Source organism: Sycon ciliatum, chromosome 6 (assembly GCF_964019385.1).
Source record: "Sycon ciliatum chromosome 6, ocSycCili1.1, whole genome shotgun sequence".
In the NCBI taxonomy this organism is placed as follows: Eukaryota; Metazoa; Porifera; class Calcarea; order Leucosolenida; family Sycettidae; genus Sycon; species Sycon ciliatum.
Genome location: NC_088648.1, coordinates 22,609,818 through 22,633,698, shown reverse-complemented (window position 1 = coordinate 22,633,698; position 23,881 = coordinate 22,609,818). Strand labels below are relative to the sequence as shown.

At 48.5% G+C, this 23,881-nt stretch overlaps 3 protein-coding genes across 3 annotated transcripts in view; 2 read left to right on the top strand and 1 right to left on the bottom strand.

Annotated features, from left to right (window-relative positions):
- The first annotated feature begins 2,715 nt into the window (after window positions 1-2,715).
- On the top strand, window positions 2,716-7,456 carry LOC135819723 (V-type proton ATPase catalytic subunit A-like). Its single transcript, XM_065332977.1, has 3 exons — window positions 2,716-4,135; window positions 4,700-4,843; window positions 6,447-7,456. The coding sequence occupies exons 1-3, from the start codon at window positions 2,867-2,869 to the stop codon at window positions 6,864-6,866; spliced, it is 1,833 nt and encodes a 610-aa protein (XP_065189049.1). The 5' UTR covers window positions 2,716-2,866; the 3' UTR covers window positions 6,867-7,456.
- An 821-nt stretch (window positions 7,457-8,277) lies between these two features.
- On the bottom strand, window positions 8,278-15,715 carry LOC135819720 (receptor expression-enhancing protein 5-like). The gene is made up of 6 exons (XM_065332975.1): window positions 15,490-15,715; window positions 15,284-15,377; window positions 11,643-11,781; window positions 11,101-11,211; window positions 10,637-10,715; window positions 8,278-9,067 (listed from the first exon to the last, which is right to left on the bottom strand). The coding sequence occupies exons 1-6, from the start codon at window positions 15,602-15,604 to the stop codon at window positions 8,994-8,996; spliced, it is 612 nt and encodes a 203-aa protein (XP_065189047.1). The 5' UTR covers window positions 15,605-15,715; the 3' UTR covers window positions 8,278-8,993.
- Window positions 15,716-16,256: 541 nt separating this feature from the next.
- LOC135819719 (tubulin-specific chaperone C-like) overlaps window positions 16,257-23,881 on the top strand; it is a 14,844-nt gene continuing 7,219 nt past the window's right edge. Inside the window, exons 1-3 of the mRNA XM_065332974.1 lie at window positions 16,257-16,511; window positions 18,630-18,784; window positions 19,965-20,169. Coding sequence (XP_065189046.1) covers window positions 16,373-16,511; window positions 18,630-18,784; window positions 19,965-20,169 — 499 coding nt within the window. The 5' untranslated portion in view covers window positions 16,257-16,372. The remainder of the gene's footprint in view (window positions 16,512-18,629; window positions 18,785-19,964; window positions 20,170-23,881) is intronic.

Below are 23,881 nucleotides of genomic sequence, written 5' to 3'. Positions count from 1 at the left end.
CCAGTTCTTCGGCGACCGACAGCTGTGCGTGACTTTGCCAAAGCACCTCCGCAACAGATCATGTAATTGCATGACCTCTATTGCGTCTCCCCTTCCTATTCCTCCGACGCCATGCGGCCGCAAGTAGTTAGTGAACAGGCTCGCTGCAGTACTGCCAGATGGCGAAGAACTGGGGGTTAGGCACACCCCAACCTCGGAGGCACTCGCATTGCACACGCCATGCAGTGTTGATGGGAGGGATGATAATACATGTAATTATATTAGTTCCAAGTTCCATTACATGAACTCTACCCTCCTGTAATCACAGTCAACTTTTTTTCTTTCTTCTGAAACCGGCGCTTCAAGCTCAGCTCTCTCGCACTGATGGATGAGAATTCAATTTACTGCCAATACCATGTTGAAGCCTGTTTTCAACACAAGCCTGATTTTCAAAATGCACTGGCTGCACATAAGCCTGTTTTTTGTGTTGGCAACTTGACATAGATAAAAAAATACCGGATTCATATACTAGTAGTAGAAGCCTGACAGGGGGGGGGGGGGGGCATCACAGGGCGGTGAGGAGTGGTACGACCGGGGATGCGGGGCGCCCCGCGAAAAACAATTTGGATTTTTCGGCCAACAGGGCACGTTTAGCTTTCTTTTACTAGACATTGCTTTTTTGGATGAATTGTGGGCACCATCCTGGACGAACAGTGGTACGACCAGCTAGGCACCGGCGGATTATGCTCGAAAAGGTGGCAGATTCTGCTCGAAAAGCAGCGAAATTGGCAGAACCATACAAACCTTATGGCGGGCAATTCCTCGAATTCTCCTCCATTTCTTTATCCACATACCAAACATGCATGAAACTTACCAGAAAAAGTACCGAATTCTGCCAGTTTTTCTGCCGGCATAAATCCGCTGGACCCTACGACCCGCATGGTTGTACTGGTCATACAATGTGTGTCATGCCCCTGCCTGACTTGAATAGAAGCCTAGCACTGGCATAGGCTTCAACAGACCACAGGATTATAAAATTAACTTTTTAAAAAAGCGGCAGTCTGGCTTTACGGCATTTATACTTTTATAGTTAGTTACACTGAAAATGGCCACTTCACCAAAAGCTGCTTCACAGAACTCTTAGAGGAATCAGAAGACGTTAGGATGGGGAATGATAATTGATGGAGTTAGCAGGTCGTTTTTTCACAGGGAAATGATCACTCGCTCTACTTGTAGTCGTGGTCGCCTGCCTAGCCGTTCACTGGCTCGGCCAATCTTTCCGTGCCCCGCAGTTCAGCGGAATAATCTTCTCAGTTTGTAGGTTCAAAATGGAAACAAGCATATTCTTAGACACACACACACACACACACATACACACTAAATTGGTCAGTGTTGTCGGAGGCTCTTGAACTCAAGAAGTTGTGCACACTCGGTACACTGCAAAGCGGCACTGTTTTAGTTACCGCCGCCGCATTGGATTTTATCCCCAATGTGACTAAATCATTCAAGTGACACAATGTGATGCAGTTGAGGGCCGCCGACTTGGAGACTAAGCGGCATTGTCCCTGGATTGTTCCATACCAACACGCTCACACTAGTATTCCGGCGGACTTGGCGACACCGTGACCTGTATAAACAGCCAGCAGTGGAGTCTCAGTGATGCTGTCGGCGTTTCAGGATGAGCCCTGCCCGTTACACACACACACACGTTTCCGAGCGACTCGAATAGATACAGTATCGTTAAAACAACAATACATCCTGCATTGTGTGACCCGTGCAATTACTCCTTGCCACATCATTTTTGAGGCCAGAAAAAGCCCAAGAACAGGGAAATAAAAATTCAGCCAGGTTTTACAAAACTCGGACAGGTATGCCATGGCAAAATGTATAGAGAAGCAGATCCTAACCCAGATTATTGAGATTTAAAGTGGGTTTTTGATCCTCAATTCGGCCCAAACTTTGGACTTTCAAAAACCCCGGCAGCGGGACTGTTTCCGATGAATGCCAGAATGGACAAATGAACTGTACCGGTACTGTCACGGTAGTTCATCGAATAATCTGTGAGTCATGAGCTGAGTGACACTACATGTACATGTAGCACTGACATGTACATAATATGTCGACAGCTACAGTCAGTGCTACTGCTAGGCCATAGGCATAGGCCAGGGCAGAGAAAAGCCTGAATCATTCCCAGAAAAATCAGGCAAGAATTTAAACACTCCACCAGCACAACATAACGGAACTTTAGATTCACAGCGCAAGGCACCTGAAATAGGCTGAAATACTGTGTCTGGGGCCTCTGGGCCTCACCAAACATAACGAAAAATGACACACCTTGCAGCAATTAAAATCGATTCATTCCGGTGGATTCATGACATGGGCCTTTCTGAAAAAGTGCAGTGTGAATGCATGCAGTTGACTTGAATGGCGTAAATTATGTACGTGAACGTCTCGATATACGCGATCCCGTAGATCTACGTGTACGTGTTTTCATGTATGACTCATATTTCAACGTTGAAAGAGATGCGCTTGACTCGTGAACACACGCGTGACCTGATGACGTGAAAAGTAACCTTGTTCGGTAGCGATTCGCTGTGTTGTTGCGGCGCGCTGGATCCCCCACTGCAAATCGAAGCCATTTCCAAGATCACAGCGCATGCCTACAAATGGCGTCATGCATGATGTCGTTGGGATGCACTGATCCGTGGAAGGTTTTCGCGAGTTGCCGAGTTGCGCCTGTCGAGAGCCAGCAAAAGTAGCTGCAGGGATAGCTGGTTGTGCCGTACAAAGCAGCCCTTTGGACTGTTGAATTTGTGCAGTTGTTTGGAGAGTGCTCTCTTCAGTTCTTCGTCAGTAGACCTCTGTCTTTAGTCTTTTAGCCTTCAAGATGATGAGCATCAGAGATACAGAGAAGGAATCGGAGTATGGCTACGTCCATGGCGTTTCTGGACCCGTCGTGACGGCGGAAAGGATGAGCGGAGCCAGCATGTACGAGCTGGTCCGTGTGGGCCATCAGGAGCTGGTTGGTGAAATCATCAAGCTGGAAGGCGACATGGCCACCATCCAGGTATACGAGGAGACGTCAGGTGTCACTGTGGGAGATCCCGTGCTCAGAACTGGCAAGCCATTGTCGGTGGAGCTCGGCCCTGGAATTATGGGCAGCATTTTCGACGGAATCCAGCGTCCCCTGAAGGATATCTGTGACATTACACAGAGCATCTACATTCCGCGCGGTGTGAACACTGCAGCCCTGAGCAGGACGAACCGATGGGAGTTCAAGCCCACGGTCAGCGTCGGATCCCATTTGACCGGTGGTGACATTTATGGTGAAGTGCACGAGAACAACTTGGTGAAGCATCGTGTCATGCTGCACCCAGAAGCCAAGGGAACCGTATCGTTCATTGCACCGCCAGGCAATTACACCATCGACGAGGAGATCCTTGCGCTGGAGTTTGACGGCCAGACGACCAAGTACAAGATGTACCAGGTTTGGCCCGTGCGTAAGGAGCGTCCCGTCGCCGACAAGCTTGCCGCCAACCACCCTCTCCTGACCGGGCAGCGCGTGCTGGACGCTTTGTTCCCGTGCGTCCAGGGCGGTACCACGGCCATCCCCGGGGCTTTCGGCTGCGGCAAGACTGTCATCTCGCAGTCCCTGTCCAAGTTCTCCAACTCCGACGTCATCATCTACGTGGGCTGTGGCGAGCGCGGCAACGAGATGAGCGAAGTACTGCGCGACTTCCCCGAGCTGGAGGTGGAAATCGGCGGCAAGACGGAGTCGATCATGAAGCGTACCGCGCTGGTCGCCAACACCTCCAACATGCCCGTAGCCGCCCGTGAGGCCTCCATCTACACCGGTATCACGCTAGCCGAGTACTTCCGCGACATGGGTGTCAACGTCAGTATGATGGCCGACTCGACGTCGCGATGGGCCGAGGCCCTGCGTGAAATCTCCGGTCGTCTCGCCGAAATGCCGGCCGACTCTGGCTACCCAGCCTACCTCGGCGCTCGTCTCGCCTCCTTCTACGAGCGTGCTGGTCGTGTTAGTTGCTTAGGTAGTCCGTCGCGTGAGGGTAGTGTTAGTATCGTCGGTGCTGTCTCACCGCCCGGTGGTGACTTCTCCGATCCCGTCACCTCCGCCACGCTCAACATCGTCCAGGTAAGCACGCCGCTCTGCGAGTTGTGTTGCTGTGTGTGGGGCTCGTGTCGGTGAGGTATGCTACCCGTGCGGGTGTGTGTGTGTGTCAAGTGTGCTTGCATGCTGCATGCCTGTTTCTCTGCACGGCGCCGTACACGTGTTGCGTGTGTGTGCGTGTTTTAATGTGGTTGTTGGTTGAAAATACACAGCTTTTTTGTAACATGGTAGCCATGCGATATCCTGTGAACGTTGGAACTCTGCATTCGTCATGTTTCTTCCCAGATGAACGTATTCCGATTGTGCTAGGTACTGTATTTATATTTTGTATCGGAGCCAACTGCTAAGTTTCTCTCATGCCTGATCAGCAAAGTGGCAACAGTTTTTTTTTCGATACACCAGGTGTTGGAAGGTGGTGTTTGGCGAACACAGTATCTTTGACGAGGTGTTTAGGTTTGGAATCACCCCGTGCTAGTCCAATCCAACTGACAATTTATCGGCTGGCCCTGTGCTGGCCATCTTTCCGCTGGTTCGTGATCATGAAAAGTCTCTTGTCTTGCTTTGCTGCCCATCTTTTTTCCGCTTCAGGTGTTCTGGGGTCTTGACAAGAAGCTTGCACAACGTAAGCATTTCCCCTCCATCAACTGGCTCATCTCCTACTCTAAGTACATGCAGGCGTTGGACGACTTCTATGAGAAGAACTACACGGAGTTTGTGCCACTCAGAACCAAGGTTAGTCATGGCTTTGTGCAGACTCAGGTGCTATCATGAGTGTGCTCCTGTGCGTGATTGGGTTGTTCATCCTGAGTCATCATTCTCCCGGGTTGTCTTGCGCAATGCATCATCACACAAATCATGCAAGATCCGTACGGAGTCCAGAAACATCCCGGGTGTTGTCTAGACTGTTCCTGTTTGTATGCAAGTGCTCACGAGCACGTTCTTGTGTCTTGTACTCGTGCTACCTTGACGCGTGTGCATGTGCAAAAAACAAACCATTGCCTTACTCTGTCACTCATACAACATCCTCTTTGCTACATTGGTCAGCACATACAGTGTAACTTCAGTATAATGTACCTCCAGGTGCCATAAAAAAATCTGTACTTTGTAGCCGAGGTCGTGTAAGTTCCCAGTCAAGTGGCAGGAATGGTGTGATAGAGTCCTCGTGGATAGTACTTTGCAGTACATGTACGTTGTGCTCAGTGAAATCCAACCGGAAGTGCATATTTGCCGCCCTCAACTTGCATGGCCCTCGGCGTCCTGGAAGTGGTACGAATGCGACTGAACGTTTACATGCACAGTGGAACTGGTCCAGGGCACCAGATTTGGACTTTATGTCGGATTTCACTGAACACAGCTGTACTCTATTTCTAGCCCATTTATCTATTTATACAGTCAGACTTCGCTTATTACACCGCACACGTCCGTTTTCCACAAAAATATCCAGATAGGAGAGGGAACCGGATAATCGAACACACGTACTGTATGTATGCATGACATATTCTGTGAATCGGTAACCAACGATTTTCTTCCTGGTAAGCGAGGTCTGACTCTATTCAGGATGCGTTTTATAGAGGTTTCACTCTTACTGGCTGCTGCCATTACCCCTCCATGGGAAGCTGCAGCTTCCTCCTGATAAACCCGACAATTACATTCTCTTCGTCGAGGTGGTGGGTTTTGTACTTGTATGATCATATCATTGATTGTACATGTATTGTACAATAGAGCCAATGAAATCCGGGCCAAAGTACGCCCGCAAGAAGCACTGAAGGCTTTGATATGAGAGTGCTTTCTCTATCTATCCATCCATCTTTGGCACACTGACTGGCACTAAAATGGGTTTGGACCTCTGAAAGTGTGCTTTGGTCTGACCTTCGGCAACCATGGCCATAGTTTGCATCTTGATTCCATCTGAAGGCAGTCCAATGCCGTTCCTTGTAGACCTATCACTGCACTACTGATGCGGAGATCAGGCGAATACGAATAAAATAGCATCGATGGTTGGAAGGCCATTGGTTCCCGGAATCGATCCGCTCTCGAGCTTAGTGTTCGGCTGTGGAGTGTCTCGGTTTTCTCTGCCAGTTTTGTGCCAATCTCTTGTGCATACTAACTGTTGAACGTTCTATGTAATTCGTGGGCTTCAGCTCGAAATCTGTGCCGCATCGGCATTCCTTTGCGATTCAATCAAATACCTGTGCCGCTATCTGTGTATGTGTCGGTGTCGGCGTGTACATGCTTATATGTACGCTATTTTGATCGGGCTTGACTCCAAACTCCACTCCGAGCTTACTTTGTCTTTTGTGCCATTTCTGTTGCTCTGCTCCATTCTTGCTCACAGGTCAAGCAGATCCTGCAGGAGGAAGAGGACTTGTCAGAAATTGTGCAGCTCGTCGGTAAGTCGTCGCTGGCCGAGACGGACAAGATCACGTTGGAGGTGGCCAAGCTCATCAAGGACGACTTCCTGCAGCAGAACGGCTACACGCCGTACGACCGCTACTGCCCCTTCTACAAGACGGTGGGCATGCTGAGCAACGTGTGTGCCTTCTACGACATGGCGCGCCACTCCGTCGAGAGCACGGCTCAGTCCGACAACAAGATCACCTGGTCAGGGATCCGCGACAGCCTCGGCGACATCATGTACCAGCTCAGTAGCATGAAGTTCAAGGACCCGCAGAAGGACGGCGAGGTCAAGATCAAGAAGGACTTTGCCGACCTGCACGAGTCCATGTCCGAGGCATTCCGCCGCCTTGAAGACTAGAGCATTACCCCCCATCAGCCTGGCCTGGCGGCGGCGACAACAACAACAACAACAGCAACGCCTCCTCCGATTCTAGACTCTCCGGCTCTTTCCGCCGCCTGTCTCAACCGTAGTATGTGAGTGTGTGTGTGCGTGCGTGCGTGAGAATGCGAGTGTTTGCGTGTGCGTGCGTGATTGATTCCTGGTGGACGTAGTTGTATTTTTTACAGTTTTTTTCTTGGAGAGCTCCGTACTCCGGTAGTGCGTTGCATCTCCTACTTTTCCCGGGAGCTCGATGTGGGACAGAAAAATGATTATGGTGCCAAAGATTTCCTCGTGCACCAAATTAGGTAGCCGTCTCCATTTTTCCCTGCTGATTTGCAATTGTTCCTTGCCTAGATTTCTTTTAATTATTCTATTTCTATTTTGCCCCCACCCTGGGGTGCTTGCTCCCCGATTGTAAATTGCCCCGGTTTTTTTGTTTTGTTTATTTGTGCTATTGTGCGTGTGTGCTTTATTTTAATACTAGCAATGGCTGGCAATGCATTTAACACGGATGTTATATGGCCATTGCGCGCTGACTGTATTACTACGGCTGTCAACTCACTAGATTCTTGTGTAGCACAGTGCAGATGTGTGGTGGGTACAGTTACAGGCGGCCATTGTGCCTGTAACTGTACCAGTACGCCCAGCGACTGGAAAGAAATGGTTCTGTCTCGCACTAATGTGTACGAGATGCTTGGTTCGAATAGAAGCCTAGCACTGACATCGGCTTCTGCAGGAATAAGCTCGGCTTTTATACGCGACATTACGGTGTGTGGTCGCTGGCCGACCAAGTGTTGTAGCCTGTGCAGTCCTTGGTCTTGCATGCAGTTTGTTTTGTATCAGCACGAAGAGGCATTATTCATGTATCGGTAGCTTGTTCCTTTTCCGTCACGTGGCACATTCCTGTACCTCGACAGTAGTACTCTCTAGTAGTCTCTACCCAACTAACTAACTTCTAACAGCATCCAAACTGCTGTGGCCTGTACTATACTAGTGGAGTATGACTATGAGCTTTTCAACAAAACGATACCAGTAGAAGCGCGTGCATCAGGGAGTCTTTGACTCCTTGATCGTATCCCTTGAAATAATGGAATTCTCACATTTTCATCAATCTCTTCGACGTGGCATGCCATGCATTGAGTACGTGTGTATCTACACCACAAACTGCTCGAAACAGAGACAGCACATGATGCGAGGCTATCTCACTCAGTCTGGATACTTCATAAGGGCTATGCAGGGAGGAGAGCAGTGAGGAGATGTGCGGGCCGCGGGACAGAGGTGCCAACGCAACATCGACTAACAGCATGCATGTGTCACTTGCACCGGGACCAGCTTAAACCCCGCACACTACTTGTCACCCATGGCAAATGCCAGCCAGGCCGGATAGTTCCGTGATCCGCATGAAATTGCACACTGCACTGTCCATTGATCAAAAAAAATTGGCCACTAATCGAATAGTACACAAATGGATTGAAAAATGGGTTAGAGATGTTAGCTGAGTAAAAGGTGATACGGTAGGTAAAGAACTAAAAACAAGAAAGGAAGCCAGCGGCCACTATACACACACGAGCACATCAACCAAAAATAGAAACTCAAACAGAAGAGGAGAAGGACCTGGTAGTGCAGACACACACACGACCAAGTAGATAGAAATGGAGTCGGACAGACACAGCTAACGACAGTCACAGACACACATGTACAGCATCAGCAGGTGTCCAGCCAACTTCGGACAGCACAGAGAAACTAGGCCGACACTACATGTCACTGGCTTCCGGTTACCTACTAGCACTACCGTTGAAGACCTCTACGTGCGGGCGGTAAACGGGCACCGTCTCGTGTTCCGAGCGTGCATGCAGTATAACCAGCAGCAGCAGCAACAAACAATGAGCGGGAAGATAAAAAAATAACGATACTATGCATGTCGCACTCGCCTACTCGCAAACACACAACGCACATTAGACGCGGCTAATTCTGGTTGAGCGGCAGGGCCACCCAAGTCAGGCACGCGTTGGCAGCAGAACACGACGATGACGGACGTCCGCAATACGGTAGGAACGGGTCAACAGGCACCCAACGGAACACAATCGCTGCTGCTCTCTCAACTTACTGCTCCGAGGCGGCAGTGATGCCCTTCTCCTTGACGTGGCGAAGGCCCTCCTGGACGGCATACTCGGTGACTGTAAGCAAGCAAGCGAAAGGACAAACAGCAAAACAGCGTACACAACACACATGAGTAACATGAGTACGTGGGCAATCCAATGTGATCAGGTTAGAACACAAAGCAGTTTACTGTAAATATACAAATTTTCGGCAGCTATTTAATTTCAGCTATATTCGGCACCGACCCAAAATGCCTAAATTAAAACGCCGATGAAATTTTTCACAGCATCTGTCGCACTATACCATGCCCTCTACCCACGCCGAAAATAAATCGCCGCCGAAATGTCAAAAATTGTGAAGTGCCGAAATTTTGCAGCGCCGAAATTTTGTATATTTACAGTATTTAACCTAACTAGATGCCCAGCTAGCTAAATAATCCTGGTGCCAGCATGTACTCTAAGGGGTTGTCCATAAATATCGAACTTTTTTCACAAAACGAAATAATTTCGTTATGGGGTGGGAGGAGGTTGACCAATTTCGCTTCAGAAAACATTGATTCATGTACATGGCCGTTGTATTATGCATGTATGTCAACATTTTTTTACGTTCCGAGGGGGAGGGAGGGGTTGTGTCTAAACTAAAATAATTCGTTTGGTGAAAAACGTTCGATATTTACGGACGGCCCCTAATTTCAGAAATTTTAGGTGCTCAATATTTTCGGTATGAGGACAAAAGGTCAGGTTAGGTGAACAGAAATTTTAGGTACAGAGAAGCAGTTCCATACTGGATTATGTGTGTTAGTGTTTGTTCGGTGTATTGAAATTTTAGGTCTGAAACAGATGCTCCGAAAGTACCGAAAATAAAAGTACACCGAAAATTTGTGAAATTACAGTATCTAGGCAATGTGCCTTCCAGGCCCTATCCATCCCGGTTCCATTACAAGCACGAGTGCGCATTGTAGTGCATCAGGGGCAAGCAGAATACAGTGTCGTTCTCTTCGTACTAGGCCTTCCAAGGATTTCAGAAAATCAAAGATCGTCTAAATATAGCACTCATTCAAAGAAAACTCAGCTTTTAATAGATCAGAAGCTGGGCTCGCCATTCATCTAGTCATCTCCAAATACGCTCTAATACACTCTAATATTCTGCTATTGATGTACTGCGAGATGAACGAAATTAGAAGGGGCTGATGCAGTTTGGGTCGATGTAACCCTGAAAGCAAGACAGGAGCTGCCTTGGAAAACCAAGACGTGGGCAGCCTCAAATACCGCTAACCACCCAAGCAACAAGGCACATACTCCATGACCGGAGAGACGAGGCAGTCCAACAAAGTGCACACACACTCAGAGATGCCCATCGCGGAAGCGATGATAGCGAACAGCTATGCTAGACATAGCCACTAGTGCTGGGATTACACCATTCAACAGCTTGCAAGGCTGATGAATTGACCGCCACTAATTTTAGCCTGGTATCCACCACACAGCTGATTGAAGTGGCTTTTCTGGCCACACACACACACACACACACCATTGGACGCCCATCGCTGGAGGCGATGATAGCGATGCTACAGCAGAAGCCATAGCAGCTTGTGCTGGGATTGCACCATTCAACAGCACACGCACACACACACACACAGAGTCACATACCTTGGTCAGCAGCGGATGTTGCAATGTTTGAAGCCTCAGCTGAGACCTCCTTGGCACTGGATAGAGCCTTGTTGGCAACCTAGAACAAAGAAAACACATGTACACACACAGTCATTTCGTGAAACAAGGAAAATAGGAACCACAAGCAAACGGCATTCAAACACCGAAGGGCCTTCGTATACATCGTTGGCCATAGCTTCCAAGACTGATTCGTCTCTGCCCTGAATAGGGGTGAGAAGGGGCTGCGTTAGAACTAGATACAATACTACAGACACAAACAAAGCCATGAGCGGAAGAAACACCCAAAAGAACGCCAGCAAGACATGCAAGGCCTACATATCGAAGAGTCACACCCCCTTCTGGCAATGGTAGCAAATAAGATCAGAAGAAAGTGGTCTCAGGTAACTGCACCCCCCCCCCCCTCTCTCTCTAGTAAGATACACACACACACATGTATAACGCACCTGGTCAATCTGCTTCTCGTGCTTGAGGAAGACTGGACGGAGCACCTTCTCGTAGAGGAGAAGAGAACCGTTGGCTGGCCCAGGCACCATGCACCAGACTAGGAAGGCGCACTGCAGCACAACAGACAGCAAAGCCAGAAACAAACAACATCTCCACCCAAGAACAAGCAAATGATAAAGACTAGGAAGGCGCACCGCAGCACAACAGACAGTAAGGCCAGAAACAACAACAACTCCACCCAAGAACAAGCAAATCATCTAGTAAGCTTCTTCGGGGATCAGAGTGCAAATGCTCTTCGCAACAGCAACATACGAGTAACCGAATTAGAAAGCAGAGTGGAGCTGGCTAGTTACTCAGACAAGCAAAAGCTGCCTTCATTTACACATTTAATAACTAGACAACATAATAATATGAGGCGTGCTGCAAAGTGCCTAAAGTTGGTATTGTGACTGTGCACAGTTGAGCAGGCCACGTAAAAAGTAGACAAGGAAGCAGCAGAGACATGAGGGGGAGGCACAGAGCTGATACGGCCGGTACCCACCTTGAGGAGGTAGTAGAATGGAATCCATCCGAGGAAGATGTCGGAGAAGAACTCAATGACGCTGAAGAATGCATAGATCACCCAGTAGACCAGGCAGATGCGGTCGTCATCGGCTTCCTTTGATTCCAATGCCTTTAGTCTAGTCAGCAACAGAGCACAGCAAGAGCACCAGCAATAGTTACTACTACTACAGTAAAACCTGTAATGGCGACCACCCGGATATGGCGACCACTTTTCCTTGTCACGGACGCCTTCACATTCAAAACACCTCGGATAAGACGACCACTCGCTCAACGCGACCGGCGACCACCCACCCGCGACCGCGTTGCACAGTGCTAACCGTGTAAATGTATGCATTGCATGGTGCACCAGGCATGGTAGATCTACACATCAGTGCAGGAAGTGTAGATGTACATGTACATGGTGCATGCACGACATTTGACAGGTCTGCGGACCCCAGGCACATGAGTCGTGCTAGAGTAGCATAGGTGTGTGTGCACTGTGATGCACCGATCGAAATGATGTATCACATGTGGATATGGTCACGTGACCCACTGTACCTGGTTAAGAAGACCACCTGGCCACGGCGACCACTTTTTCTTGTCCCTTGAGGGGTCGCCTTAGACAGGTTTCACTGTACATCACTGCCAGTCAGCATAGTAAATTACTAGAAATGAACACTCGCCACCAGCCTTCACGCCATCCATCGACGCAATACATAAGAATTCCCCATCCCTCTCTCTCTCTCTCTCGCCCTGCTGTGCCCAAACCCACTACAGAATGTTCTATTGCGAGTGGCAATGGGTTGGGGGAGTCTGGTTTCGAAAATAGTAAGTATGAAGTGCCTAAGGAGAACATCCAGGAAGTTCGAAATCAATAAATTATGTTGCCATGGGAAGTTTTGTTTTGCCGGCAAACAGGGCGGGTGGCGACTGAAAATACTAAACTTTTCGCTACAAAAAAAAACAACAACAATCGGTAACCCGGGATGGCCCTGAAAGTCATAACACACAACTTTGGAGAGCCCTCAGTATGTGTACGTACAGTGAAACTTCAGTTTGACGTAACTCAAAGGGAAACAAGAGAGTTAGATCAGGATCCTTCGCTGTGCTTGCCATCATCATGAATCATTTTACAGAGCGAACTGAGCTGGTGGAACACCAGGCGTGCCTGGCGCCCCGGCCCTGTCGGCTCTTTGCGCTCGCCCTGTCACGTCATGACGGACGCACCCCACAAACGAAATAAAGCGCACAGGAGCCTGGCTAGTGCCAGACGCTACGGTTTGTAACGTCTTGCTACTCTTTGTACCGTCTTCTACATCGCTACGGGAATAAAATTCGTGCAAGCATTTATAGCTGGTGTACACCTAGGTCATTGCAATGAAGGTTGAGGCGAGGACACAACTCACAACTCCAAGACGAGGTACTTCTAAATCTGAGGCCAACTGACTAGAAAAGGATGCCCGGGCTCTAAAGCACTGTACTGCTTGAGCGAAAAAACTCGAATTTGAGCGGAAATATTTGAGCGACTCTTGCGATGCGACAAGCGATTTGGCATACGATTTTGACCTTTTCTACAGCAAAGTTGTACAAAGGTTCAAGAGTTGCCTGTAAATTTGTACAAGTTGCACCAAACCGCGCGAATACCATGGTGACATACTCTCCTGCATTGAAATTCGCGCCAAATCTGCAAATCGTCGTCGCATCGCTGACTTCTTCTGTGAATGGTATTTCGCGAGTTCGCATAGGAACGCCTCCGTCGGAAATCGCGTCGCATCGCCCATCGCATCGCAAAAAAGTTTCTGTGAATCCCGCTTTAGGCAGTTTACAGTATATAGACCCTTGGTCGCTTTAGCTGCTCTTGCCCCGCCTCCACTGCTTCGGCTGCCATCGCTATGTGTATCTCTGTGCGCTTTCGCCGGCATTTGCACCATGATGGAGTGTGGTTACAGTCAACTTTTCGTATAACGACACTCCGCGGGGCATCAGAAAAGTGTCCTTATTCGCAAAGTGTTCTTATGTCCAAAGTCTCATTACCGTATATTCCCTATTATAAGCGCCATGCTTATATTTTTTCAACACCTCTCTACCCCGTGCTTACCGGTATATTTTTCAACCAATACATCCATACAGAGCAAGAAGAAGTACATGCTAGATATTATGCATGCAGCATTGATTTTCACCAAGACCGTGCTTATAATGTTTCAAACGTGCTCACAGTGCGCTAGTATTAGAGACTGTGCTAGTAATGGAAACCTGCGATTATAATAGAGAATATACGGTGTATGTATTACAGTTAGATGGGACTTTGCTCTGGGCACGGAAATTCCGTCGTCATTCGCGAATTGTCGTTTTATCCGCAGTCGCTTCGTACGAGCCCATCCGTTTTCGCTCGATTCGTTCCAGTACCTACGCGATCTCCAAATTATAGCGCGCGAACTCTCCAGTTCCCTACGAAAGTTCATTTCAAACCAGAGGGCAAGTGCAGTGTTTGATTTTCCGCAGTGCGCAGACTGCAGCTGAATGATGTAATGTAGGCAGCCCGCCGAGCATCTGGCCCATAGGATAGAGATCACAGTTGCATACTCTTGTTTATGGACTCTTGATGTTATGATTACACAAGAGAGAGTTTGGAAGCTTTGTTACAACTCTGAGTTTCACGTATTACTACGATCATCAGGCATCATCAGGATGTTATGATTATGAAAATATGAGAGTTCATTCTTTTAGGCAGTATATTCTTTTACACGACCCACACTATAACCGATACGCACTGTACATCATATCCAGGGTACTAGTACTTTATACTGAAGCACCACAGTACGTGTACCAAGGGATTACAGTCTGATACAGAACTGAGAGGCACCAACGAAAAACATTGCGCAACACAAAGAGTACGAATGGGGCTGAATGGGGACTGTTTGACTCACTGCATGTACCTGCCATACAATCCCGTAGTGAGCAATTTGTAATGCAACAAAAATTGTTCCACCTTTCAATTTCGCTGTCAGTTATCGGATTTAGGAAGCTGAACCCCAAACATTCCAGCACCCAGATAAGATTTAGATCAGCGCAGCCAGAAGCAGCGCAGGAGAGCGTGGGATCGTTCCTTCAAACGCGTGCCAGCCGCACAAGTGGACCATTTGTAGATGAACTGTGGGGCAAGGGTCCCGTTCAAGGACACTGAGGTCATCAATAAGCTGCAAAATGCTACGCAGCTTCTCCTCCAACACTTGCAGGTGCAGGGCGCGGAGCGAGGCAGTGTGACGCACGAAGAATAGTAAGAGCGACTCAACGAACCAGTGTTGCAATTACATGTGGCCCAGACGAAGGCAAAAAAAGAGTGCACGATGAACGAAATACGAAACGGAAAAGAAAACATACGGTACGTGAGGCGTTGAACATTTCCACAAACCAAACGACTGTTTTCGGCGAACACAACAGAATTTCATGGCCATCTGCATCACTGGGCCACGTGTATGCAGCCTATGCGCCTGCTATACAAGTTCTCCGCTCCCTTCCCCAGCCCCAGGACGCTTGAGGTAACGCGGAAGTTCAGGGAGAGACACAGGAGCATTTCGCCCAATCCTTACATCCACATGGCCACAACATATCTGCTCTACAGGATCTAGGAGTACTTACGAGCGATATGCAGGGTAAATGAAGCCAATCACAGAGCACAGAAGTGAGGCACCATAGCCGAAGATAAACCACAGCAGAATAACGCCGACGAAAGCTACCAACAAACAGCAGAAGACGGACAACCGATAGTAGATGAATAGACTTTCTCTCTCTTATCTAGGTCTCTCTTCCTTTCAGTTGGTTTGATTTTTGCATGATCAACTCACCAAAAAATTGATGCTGTTTCTTGACTCCAGTCTTTTCCGTGATCTTGTTCATCTGCTCCGTTACGGGATTTTCCGAATCAAGGAAGGCATTGACCCTTTCCAAGTACGCTGCCATGATGGAGATGATCCAGTGAACAGTCACAACAAGTACTCAGTGTGGTGCTTTTTAGAAAGTGAAGAGAAGAAAAAGGTCACCGTTTGCTTCATGTGCTTTGCAGAAGTAAGCAAGCTGGGTGCTTGGATTCACCATGTTCACATGCACAGTCACACGCGCGCGTTGTCTACATCATGCACAGAAGCAGGTCATGTATGGGACAGATCATCAATGATCTGATCGCAACTGAACGACGTGTCCTCTGCACGCCAAGCGCGTGCATGCCCGTTGAGTGTTTGAATGGGATAGGATCGCGGGCCGCGCGGCACCGCAGCGACGATTCATCCCCTTTTATGAAAAAACAAGCATATGCGCATGCGCGAACTAGAGGTTTGGCTTTCGAAACACCATCCTCGGAAGGTAAACCATGGTAAACCGCTTGTAAGTAGGTGAAGGGTGAAAGAATCTCATATTTTTTCAAAGCGCGATTAGAATTTCCGCTTGTCTGTTTTTGTAACACTCGTTGGTTTTGCGCGGGGAGATGACGTAATCCAGCGAATCCAAAAGAAAGCATGAGTAACGCATGCGTTTTTCACGTGACGTCGTTGGCTCGTTGCCGTGGTTGCCTGGTTGAGCATAGAAAGACTACACAGCACAGCAGCTGTGTCGCATCCGAGTGAGTTTGATTTTGACTTGTTTCGAAATTTCTTTTAGACGTTTGGAGAAGAATTGGACTTTTCTGCTTGTTTGGTTGCGGGGAATACTCTGCTATCTAGTTGCGATTCAGCCATGGCGATGAATCACAAGCTCGCAATGCACTTTGCTGCCAGGGATGCAGAGGCTCTGGAGAGGGCGCAGCGAAGACAGGAGAGCCCTCTGACTGCTGCCACTTCCAAGTTTTCTGTTGACTTCGGTGACGCCAAGCAAGGTGGGTATGTTATGTGTGTGTGTGTGTGTGTGTGTGTGTGTGTGTGTGTGTGTGTGTGTGTGTGTGTGTGTGTGTGTGTGTGTGTGTGTGTATGTGTGCGTGTATGTGCCCGCAGGACCTCACCCGCCACCGAAGACAGAAACACTAGCTATGTGTAGAACGGTCCCCTTTCACCTCAATTACTCTCCTTGTTTCTTTTCCTTTCTCGCTGTTGTCTCCCGCTTCTGGGAGCGACGTGGCCATTTTGTGGCAGATGTACATAGTAGTGTGTGTGTGTGTGTGTGTGTGTGTGTGTGTGTGTATGTGGGAAATGGAAAAATGAAAAATAGGGATTCACTGGCCAGAAAAAGTCACTTCAAAACAGCTGTGTGGTGGATACCAGACTAAAAATAGTGGCGGTCAATTCATCAGCCTTGCAAGCTGTTGAATGGTGTAATCCCAGCACAAGTTGCTATGTCTAACATAGCTGTTCGCTATCATCGCTTCCGCGATGGGCATGTCTGAGGTCTGAGGTGTGTGTGTGCGTGTGTGTGTCTGTGCGTGCGTGCGTGCGTGTGTGTGTGTGTGTGTATGTGTGTCACAGTGTGTGTGTGTGTATGTGTGTGTGTGTGGGGGGGGGGGGGGGGTATGGTATGGGCAGTCGATTTCCAATCGAGAGGTTGCGGGTTGAATTCCCGACGATTATGGTCACACACGTCTTTCTTCTCTTTCTCATTCTCCTAGCTCTTCATTCTCTTAGGTGGTTACCAGCAGCCAGTGCATGCCGGAGGATGTGGTGTGGTGTGTGTGTGTGGAAAAACGTTCATTTTCAATCTCAAACCCCTTGGCTTGCCTTGCAGAATTGCCACAGAATTGCCGCAGAATATTGAATGATTCACAGAATTGCCGCAGAATTCGCTGTTTTTCGGCGCAGAATTTTCAATCGTTTGCTGCGGAGTTTACAGGATGCAGCTAATGGGATTTCGGTCTTTGACCACTTGGTGGTGGGTCTGATCTACTCACCTCCCACCGTTCAGGCGCTGCATCTGCGCCTTTGATCCTAGAGGGTGGTGGCGTTCCCACGGCGGATGCGGAAAACTCGGCTTCCAGCCGAGTCTCACGCGAACCGTGAAATTTATTTTATTATTTATTTACAGGGGACAGATTTGATATGAGTCCTGTCATGACGTCACGCAGATCTACGGCCTCGCCAAATTCCATGATACAGTGAAACCTGTCTAAGACGACCGCTCAAGGGACCTTGAAAACGTGGTTTCTGTTACCAGGTGGTCTCCTTATCCAGGGTCAATTGACTGGAAATAACATCCCTGGGTCCTGGTTCATGTGGTCGCCTTTAACAGGTGGTCGCCTTGACAGGCTTTACTGTACGGAACTGTGCTCGTGAACTTTAGACCCAGGGATAACAATACATTTATACTGTGCAGACTCTACAGTCCATTTCGAAACTATAGACGCGTAGGGTTTTTGAAATATTTCAAATTTGGCTGGAACTTTTTGAGAATAGTTTTCGGAATATTGCTCAGGACCGCTCCACAATTACTCTCTAAATTAGTCTCTAAACGATTGGATAACAGACGCCCAATTTGGAAAAATTTATGCACAAAGTGATCACAGATTTTATGTGGTATAGATGCTGGCATAACGGTTTTTGCCTAGGTACGCGTCTACCGTTTTGAAATGGACTGTAGTAGGAATACCAATGACCAGATTTTCATGTTTATCCATGTTTTTCTTTTCTACACTTTTTTTGCCGTCACCACACCACATTATCTTGCTAGGTTATATTGTATAATATTTAGTATTATTTACCTACCTACCTTGCCTTGTGTGTTTGAAGTATGAGTGCGCAGATTATTTTATTCATAACAGATTTTCATGGTTTTGTATTTTAGTACAAGTAGCACCAGCGCCGTGCACACGTTTATTAGAAAGTCCAGAGCAGCCATGGGGCCATCACAAGGTTTTCTCTAGATTCAATTTAGGTTGTCATGGTTCTTAAAGTTTTCAACGGGGAGGGGGGGGGGCACACATCAGAAAAGAGGGCACCAATGAGATTGCAGATAACACAACGCATCAGGATCCGTGCTCTGTGTGTGTGATTATTTTCTCCCGCTGCAGACATTTTGTCGAAGCTCAACAACGCGAGCAGCGTGTCGGAGGCCAACGCGACCGAGTACTTTGACCAGCTGCTGCGACTGTGCCAGGAGCTGCAGAAGCTCGTCTCATCAGCCGCTGGCTACCTGTCCAAGTTTGACTTGCGACAAGCACAGAAGGTCAGTGTGTGGGCTTGCTGATGGGGGTAGGTAAGAGACTAAGAATGGTGTGCGAAAAAATGGTGCTGCCGTCCCCCTCCCCCCCCCCCCCCATCTCTCTGATGTATAAGGGTACTGCAGTACTGCTCGATGAAATCCAATCGCTTCACTCAGGTACGCGCCGGGCATTGCACAGCCCTAGACCTGCGAACACTAGGCTGCGAAATGGTGCAAGGCGCAAACTTGAGTGGCGCGGCTGGATTTCATTGATCAAGACTGTGGTCACGTACATTTGTGTATCCTCTCGGAAAAGTCCGGTAATCTGCGAGAGCCAGAACAAACATTCTTGTATCCTCTTCGAATGTTTGGAGATTCTCTGAAGCTCCGCAAGCTCTCCGAACTTCGGAGGTAGTTGAAACTTGGAGATTCCCCCCGCGTGTATGGATCTGTGCCCGCGGACTTCTACGAAATACACATGTTTTCGGGCGCGAGCAAAAAGAAATCATGCACACACCATGTACTGTAAGTGTACAAACTTTCGGCCCATTCAAACCTCGGCCTCCCAGGGCTAAAACCCATTTCGGCCGCATCAAATTTTCGGCCTGTACTACTGCTGCCCGTATACACTGTCACACTGAACCTTGCAAAACAAAATTTCGGCCGCATCAAATCTTCGACCTGTGCTGTTGCTGACTCCAAAAATTCGGCCGCAACAAATTTTAGGCCGAGCGTGACCTGGCCGAAAATAGCCGAAAATAAGTACGCGCCGAATATTATTTTGTTGACTCCCAGTACATGCTCTCTGGTCACACCTTTCAAGGCCTGCATACCACTCGGGGTGTGTGTACTCCTGATATTCGAGATGTTCTGCTCTACGTGACGGGAACACAACACGAAGAATCCCTTCATCCTCCTTCCCGTTCCCGTGGCGCATGCGAAATCTGTGGTGACTGTGGGGGTAGCTGTATGGTTGCAGAATTGTCCTAACGATACGTGAGGCCACTGTTGCAGACACTCTTTGTGGTGTCACTAAAGCCAGGCTTATGTGCCGACAGTGCATCTTGAAAATCAGGCTTGTATTCAAAACCGGCTTCTATACGAGACAGAGCTTTAATGCAGGACACTACGGTATTGTACATAATCTCTGTCCGCATTGTTGAGAGTGTTTGTGCTATGGCTTTGTTGTCTTGCGGCTGTGCAGGATGTCAGTGACATCCAAGCGGAAGTGCACGCGCTGCAGGGACAGATCATACCGCGCAAGCGCTTTGCCTTCAAATCGCGCACCCGCCAACAGGCGTCCACCAGCGTGGACTCCGTGTCGCAGACTGGCTCTGTCGGCAGCGGCTCAACGACCCTCGAGTCCATCGATGGCACAGATCTTCGCCATCAGCCAGTCGCTGAGGGAGGTAAGGAAGAACAACTTCTTGTGTCACTTTGCCGTTTGGGATCTCGTTTGTGTGGTAGCGAAAGAGGCAGGGGAAAGACATCGATCAGTTGCTGAGGGAGGTGAGGAGGAACAGCTTGTTGTGTCACTTTGCAGTTTGGGATCTCGTTTGTGTGGTAGCAAAAAGAGGCAAGGGGAAAGACATCAATCAGTTGCTGAGGGAGGTGAGGAGGAACAGCTTGTTGTGTCACTTTGCAGTTTGGGATCTCGTTTGTGTGGTAGCAAAAAGAGGCAAGGGGAAAGACATCAATCAGTTGCTGAGGGAGGTGAGGAGGAACAGCTTGTTGTGTCACTTTGCAGTTTGGGATCTCGTTTGTGTAGTAGTGAAAGAGGCAAGGGGAAGTTTAAAGTAAGCGGACAGGTAGCCGGCCAGGCATGCAGACCAACAGGTCGCATGTGAAAACGCATTGAAAAATGTACAACATGTGACAGGTTCGTCTGCACCAGCGCTTGGAGCGGTTCTGAAACTTGTTCCTTGTTGCCCAAGCCATGGAAGTGCTTCCGGGTAGCGGCTCTGACTCAACACGAGTGTCGGACATCAAGTTGAGCTCCATCCAAGTGCTTCATTCACCTTCATGCATCCATTCCCGTACAAACTGAACTTTGCCTGTTCACCAGCGATTCAAAAAAATTCTCGCACGTGATCCCAAAAAGTCCAACCTTGAAAAAGCGCAATAGACTGAACTTTATAATTCACTGGACTGTTGTTTGGTTTGGTATGATGTCAGGTTTTCTATGATTCATGACTTCAACAAACAAAAAAACTCCGCCGCGGGAATGATTTTTACGCAGCATAGATGCAGAGCTGCACACATGGTATTGTATGGTACCATCTTGGTATAAGATAGGCCTTGTGCGATCAACGTGCGATCGTGTGCAAAACTTCACCCATATCTGGAGCCCCCGGAGCGTCCACCGTGTTTAAAATGGAGTTGCAGCTGGCAAAGTCACCAAAGACATGAGTCCTAATATGGATGAAAAACGTGTGCCCCCCATCCTCGTATTACTGTCTTTATGGTCAGACTGAAAATGGTTAAAATATTTGCTCAGGCCGATCACCCCCATATATAATACGTGTCAGGGCTGTCCCATATCTTGGCTTTCACCGAATTTGTAGCCCGGAGACGGTTGTAAGTTCTGGTGTGCAAAATCGCGTGCACGTGGATTTTCTTTCGATGTTAGAGATGTCGTATTTGGATAGGCGTTTTGTACACTGTTCGTTGGGCATGCTTTACTAGTTGAGGGGGGGGGGGGGGGGGGGTGCAATCAGCTTACTTGAGGCATACTGCACGGCAACGCGTGATTACTGTCTTTATGGGGTTTTCGTTCCTTTCTTGCTCTGTTTGTTTTGGGAGGCTGGTGTCTGGCTAGTCCATATGCTCACCTGTGCATTGCTCTGTCCACCCTTCTTTTCCCCATTCCCATACCATGTAGTCGCCCCACTTTTTTACTTTTTTACGCATGTGTATGTAATCCCCTGAGCATCGGATCCCAGCCTTTTTTCTTCACTTGGCACGTGGGGCTGCAGTGCTCTCGCCAGTGTGTGCGCGCGCGCATAGGATGGGTGTGGGCGAGGGAGGTGACAAGGCCGGCACAGGAAGCAGCTCTGCGCAACCTCAGCACTGTGCTGTCGACTAGGATCTTTATGGTCAAACTGAAAATGGTTTTAAAAAATATTTGCTCAGGCCGATCACCCCCATATTAGGCACTTCAGTCACGTGACAGGACCTGTCAAAATTTGCTAAGGTGAGAGTGCGTACTTGCGTGGCACCAGTCAAGTGCATGCGCAAAACTGTACAGGTACGCGCTATGCTTCGTTGTACGGGCTGATAGTTGGGCGCATCGTGTTGCTCTGACGTTCAGCTTTCAGTAGATCCCGCATACGTCATAGTGCGTACATTTTTGCGAGTTGTAGATCACGTACGTTACCAGCAAAGAGTTTTTTCACAAAGAACTGTTGTTTGCTCGCGTTTGAAACGCTGCTTATCGTCTTCAGCGTCGTCTTTCCATTCGGAAACAGTAGAGTTCTTGTTTGCCAGGGCTTGCGCATCGCTGCGCAAGGAGACATTATGTACGTAGGCACTGAGAAGTATGCGCTTTAGGCGGAGGAGAACGACGATGCGTCGTCCTACCTGGGCGAATTCTCAAAGCGTACTGAAAGCCAAGTTTTGGCACGGTTGCGCTGAAAGGCCTACTGATGTTTACGAACAATCAAAAGGCACAGTGGCAGCTGGAGAAACCCTCTGATGAGGGGATGCTTTGATATACGCAGCCAGGCACGCTTCGCCAAAATTTCAAAGCTCACCAGCAGGCAATTCATGATTGCTGCATGGAGCAGTTGAAGGAGAGGGAGGCAGATATCACACCAGGGAAAGAAGCTACCAACAGAGGTCCTGAGGAACTTCTTGCCAACTTGGAATCACTTGAGATGGCATGACTGTGGGCACGAATGTCCTGTGCAGTAATTCGCGCGCGCGCACGCGCGCGTACTTACCCTCCACGTTGCGGTGTACGGCGTACAACGAGGAAGTTCTCTGTTGTTTTTGTGCCAGAAGAATGTCTTTATAGCTCTTACGCTTTAGTACCCGCAGGAGCCTGCCAGTATGTCGTTATCAGTTCATTTCACAGCAAACTGAAGCTGTTACTATGGGTTACTATGGCGTTGCTATGGGTTGCTATGGAGTTGCTATAGTGATTGCGGTCACAATTGCCGTATTCTTGCCTATTCTGAACTTTGATCTGTATTGTTTCGATCCATACAGGGTTGTTGGTGTAAGTGAGTGATGTGTGCTTGAAAAAAACACTCTGATGTTTTGTGACTATATCCACTGATGATACTTCGGAGATGCTGTTGGTGCCACAAATTGTATTGGTTTCGCCTTATGCAACTGCCTATCTTCAACCCTTCATATCTGAGTGGTATCACTGTGGATTTCAATAAAATTTTCTGTGTGACCTTGTGATACCCACCACCATCGATTACCGATGATAAACCTGGAAAAAACGCGATTTCAAAAAATGGGGTGAAGTGCCTACCCATATATAATACTTGTCAGGGCTGTCCCATATCTTGGCTTTCACCGAATTTGTAGCCCGGAGACGGTTGTAAGTTCTGGTGTGCAAAATCGCGTGCACGTGGATTTTCTTTCGATGTTAGAGATGTCGTATTTGGGTAGGCGTTTTGTACACTGTTCGTTGGGCATGCTTTACTAGTTGAGGGGGGGGGGGGGGTCCAATCAGCTTACTTGAGGCATACTGCACGGCAACGCGTGATTACTGTCTTTATGGGGTTTTCGTTCCTTTCTTGCTCTGTTTGTTTTGGGGGGGCTGGTGTCTGGCTAGTCCATATGCTCACCTGTGCATTGCTCTGTCCACCCTTCTTTTCCCCATTCCCATACCATGTAGTCACCCCACTTTTTTACTTTTTTACGCATGTGTATGTAATCCCCTGAGCATCGGATCCCAGCCTTTTTTCTTCACTTGGCACGTGGGGCTGCAGTGCTCTCGCCAGTGGGTGCGCGCGCATAGGATGGGTGTGGGCGAGGGAGGTGACAAGGCCGGCACAGGAAGCAGCTCCGCACAACCTCAGCACTGTGCTGTCGACTAGGATCTTTATGGTCAAACTGAAAATGGTTAAAATATTTGCTCAGGCCGATCACCCCCATATATAATAC

What these genes read in the sequence shown, in the direction of transcription:
- LOC135819720 (XM_065332975.1), bottom strand. Translation starts at nt 15,604, where the DNA reads ATGGCAGCGTACTTGGAAAGGGTCAATGCCTTCCTTGATTCGGAAAAT. An exon ending in ATTTACCCTGCATATCGCTC is followed by an intron (nt 11,782 to 15,283) that starts GTAAGTACTCCT and finishes GTTGCTGACTAG; the next exon opens with ACTAAAGGCATTGGAATCAA. An exon ending in AACATCCGCTGCTGACCAAG is followed by an intron (nt 9,068 to 10,636) that starts GTATGTGACTCT and finishes GCTTGCTTACAG; the next exon opens with TCACCGAGTATGCCGTCCAG.
- LOC135819723 (XM_065332977.1), top strand. Translation starts at nt 2,867, where the DNA reads ATGATGAGCATCAGAGATACAGAGAAGGAATCGGAGTATGGCTACGTC. An exon ending in CCACGCTCAACATCGTCCAG is followed by an intron (nt 4,136 to 4,699) that starts GTAAGCACGCCG and finishes TTTCCGCTTCAG; the next exon opens with GTGTTCTGGGGTCTTGACAA. An exon ending in TTGTGCCACTCAGAACCAAG is followed by an intron (nt 4,844 to 6,446) that starts GTTAGTCATGGC and finishes TCTTGCTCACAG; the next exon opens with GTCAAGCAGATCCTGCAGGA.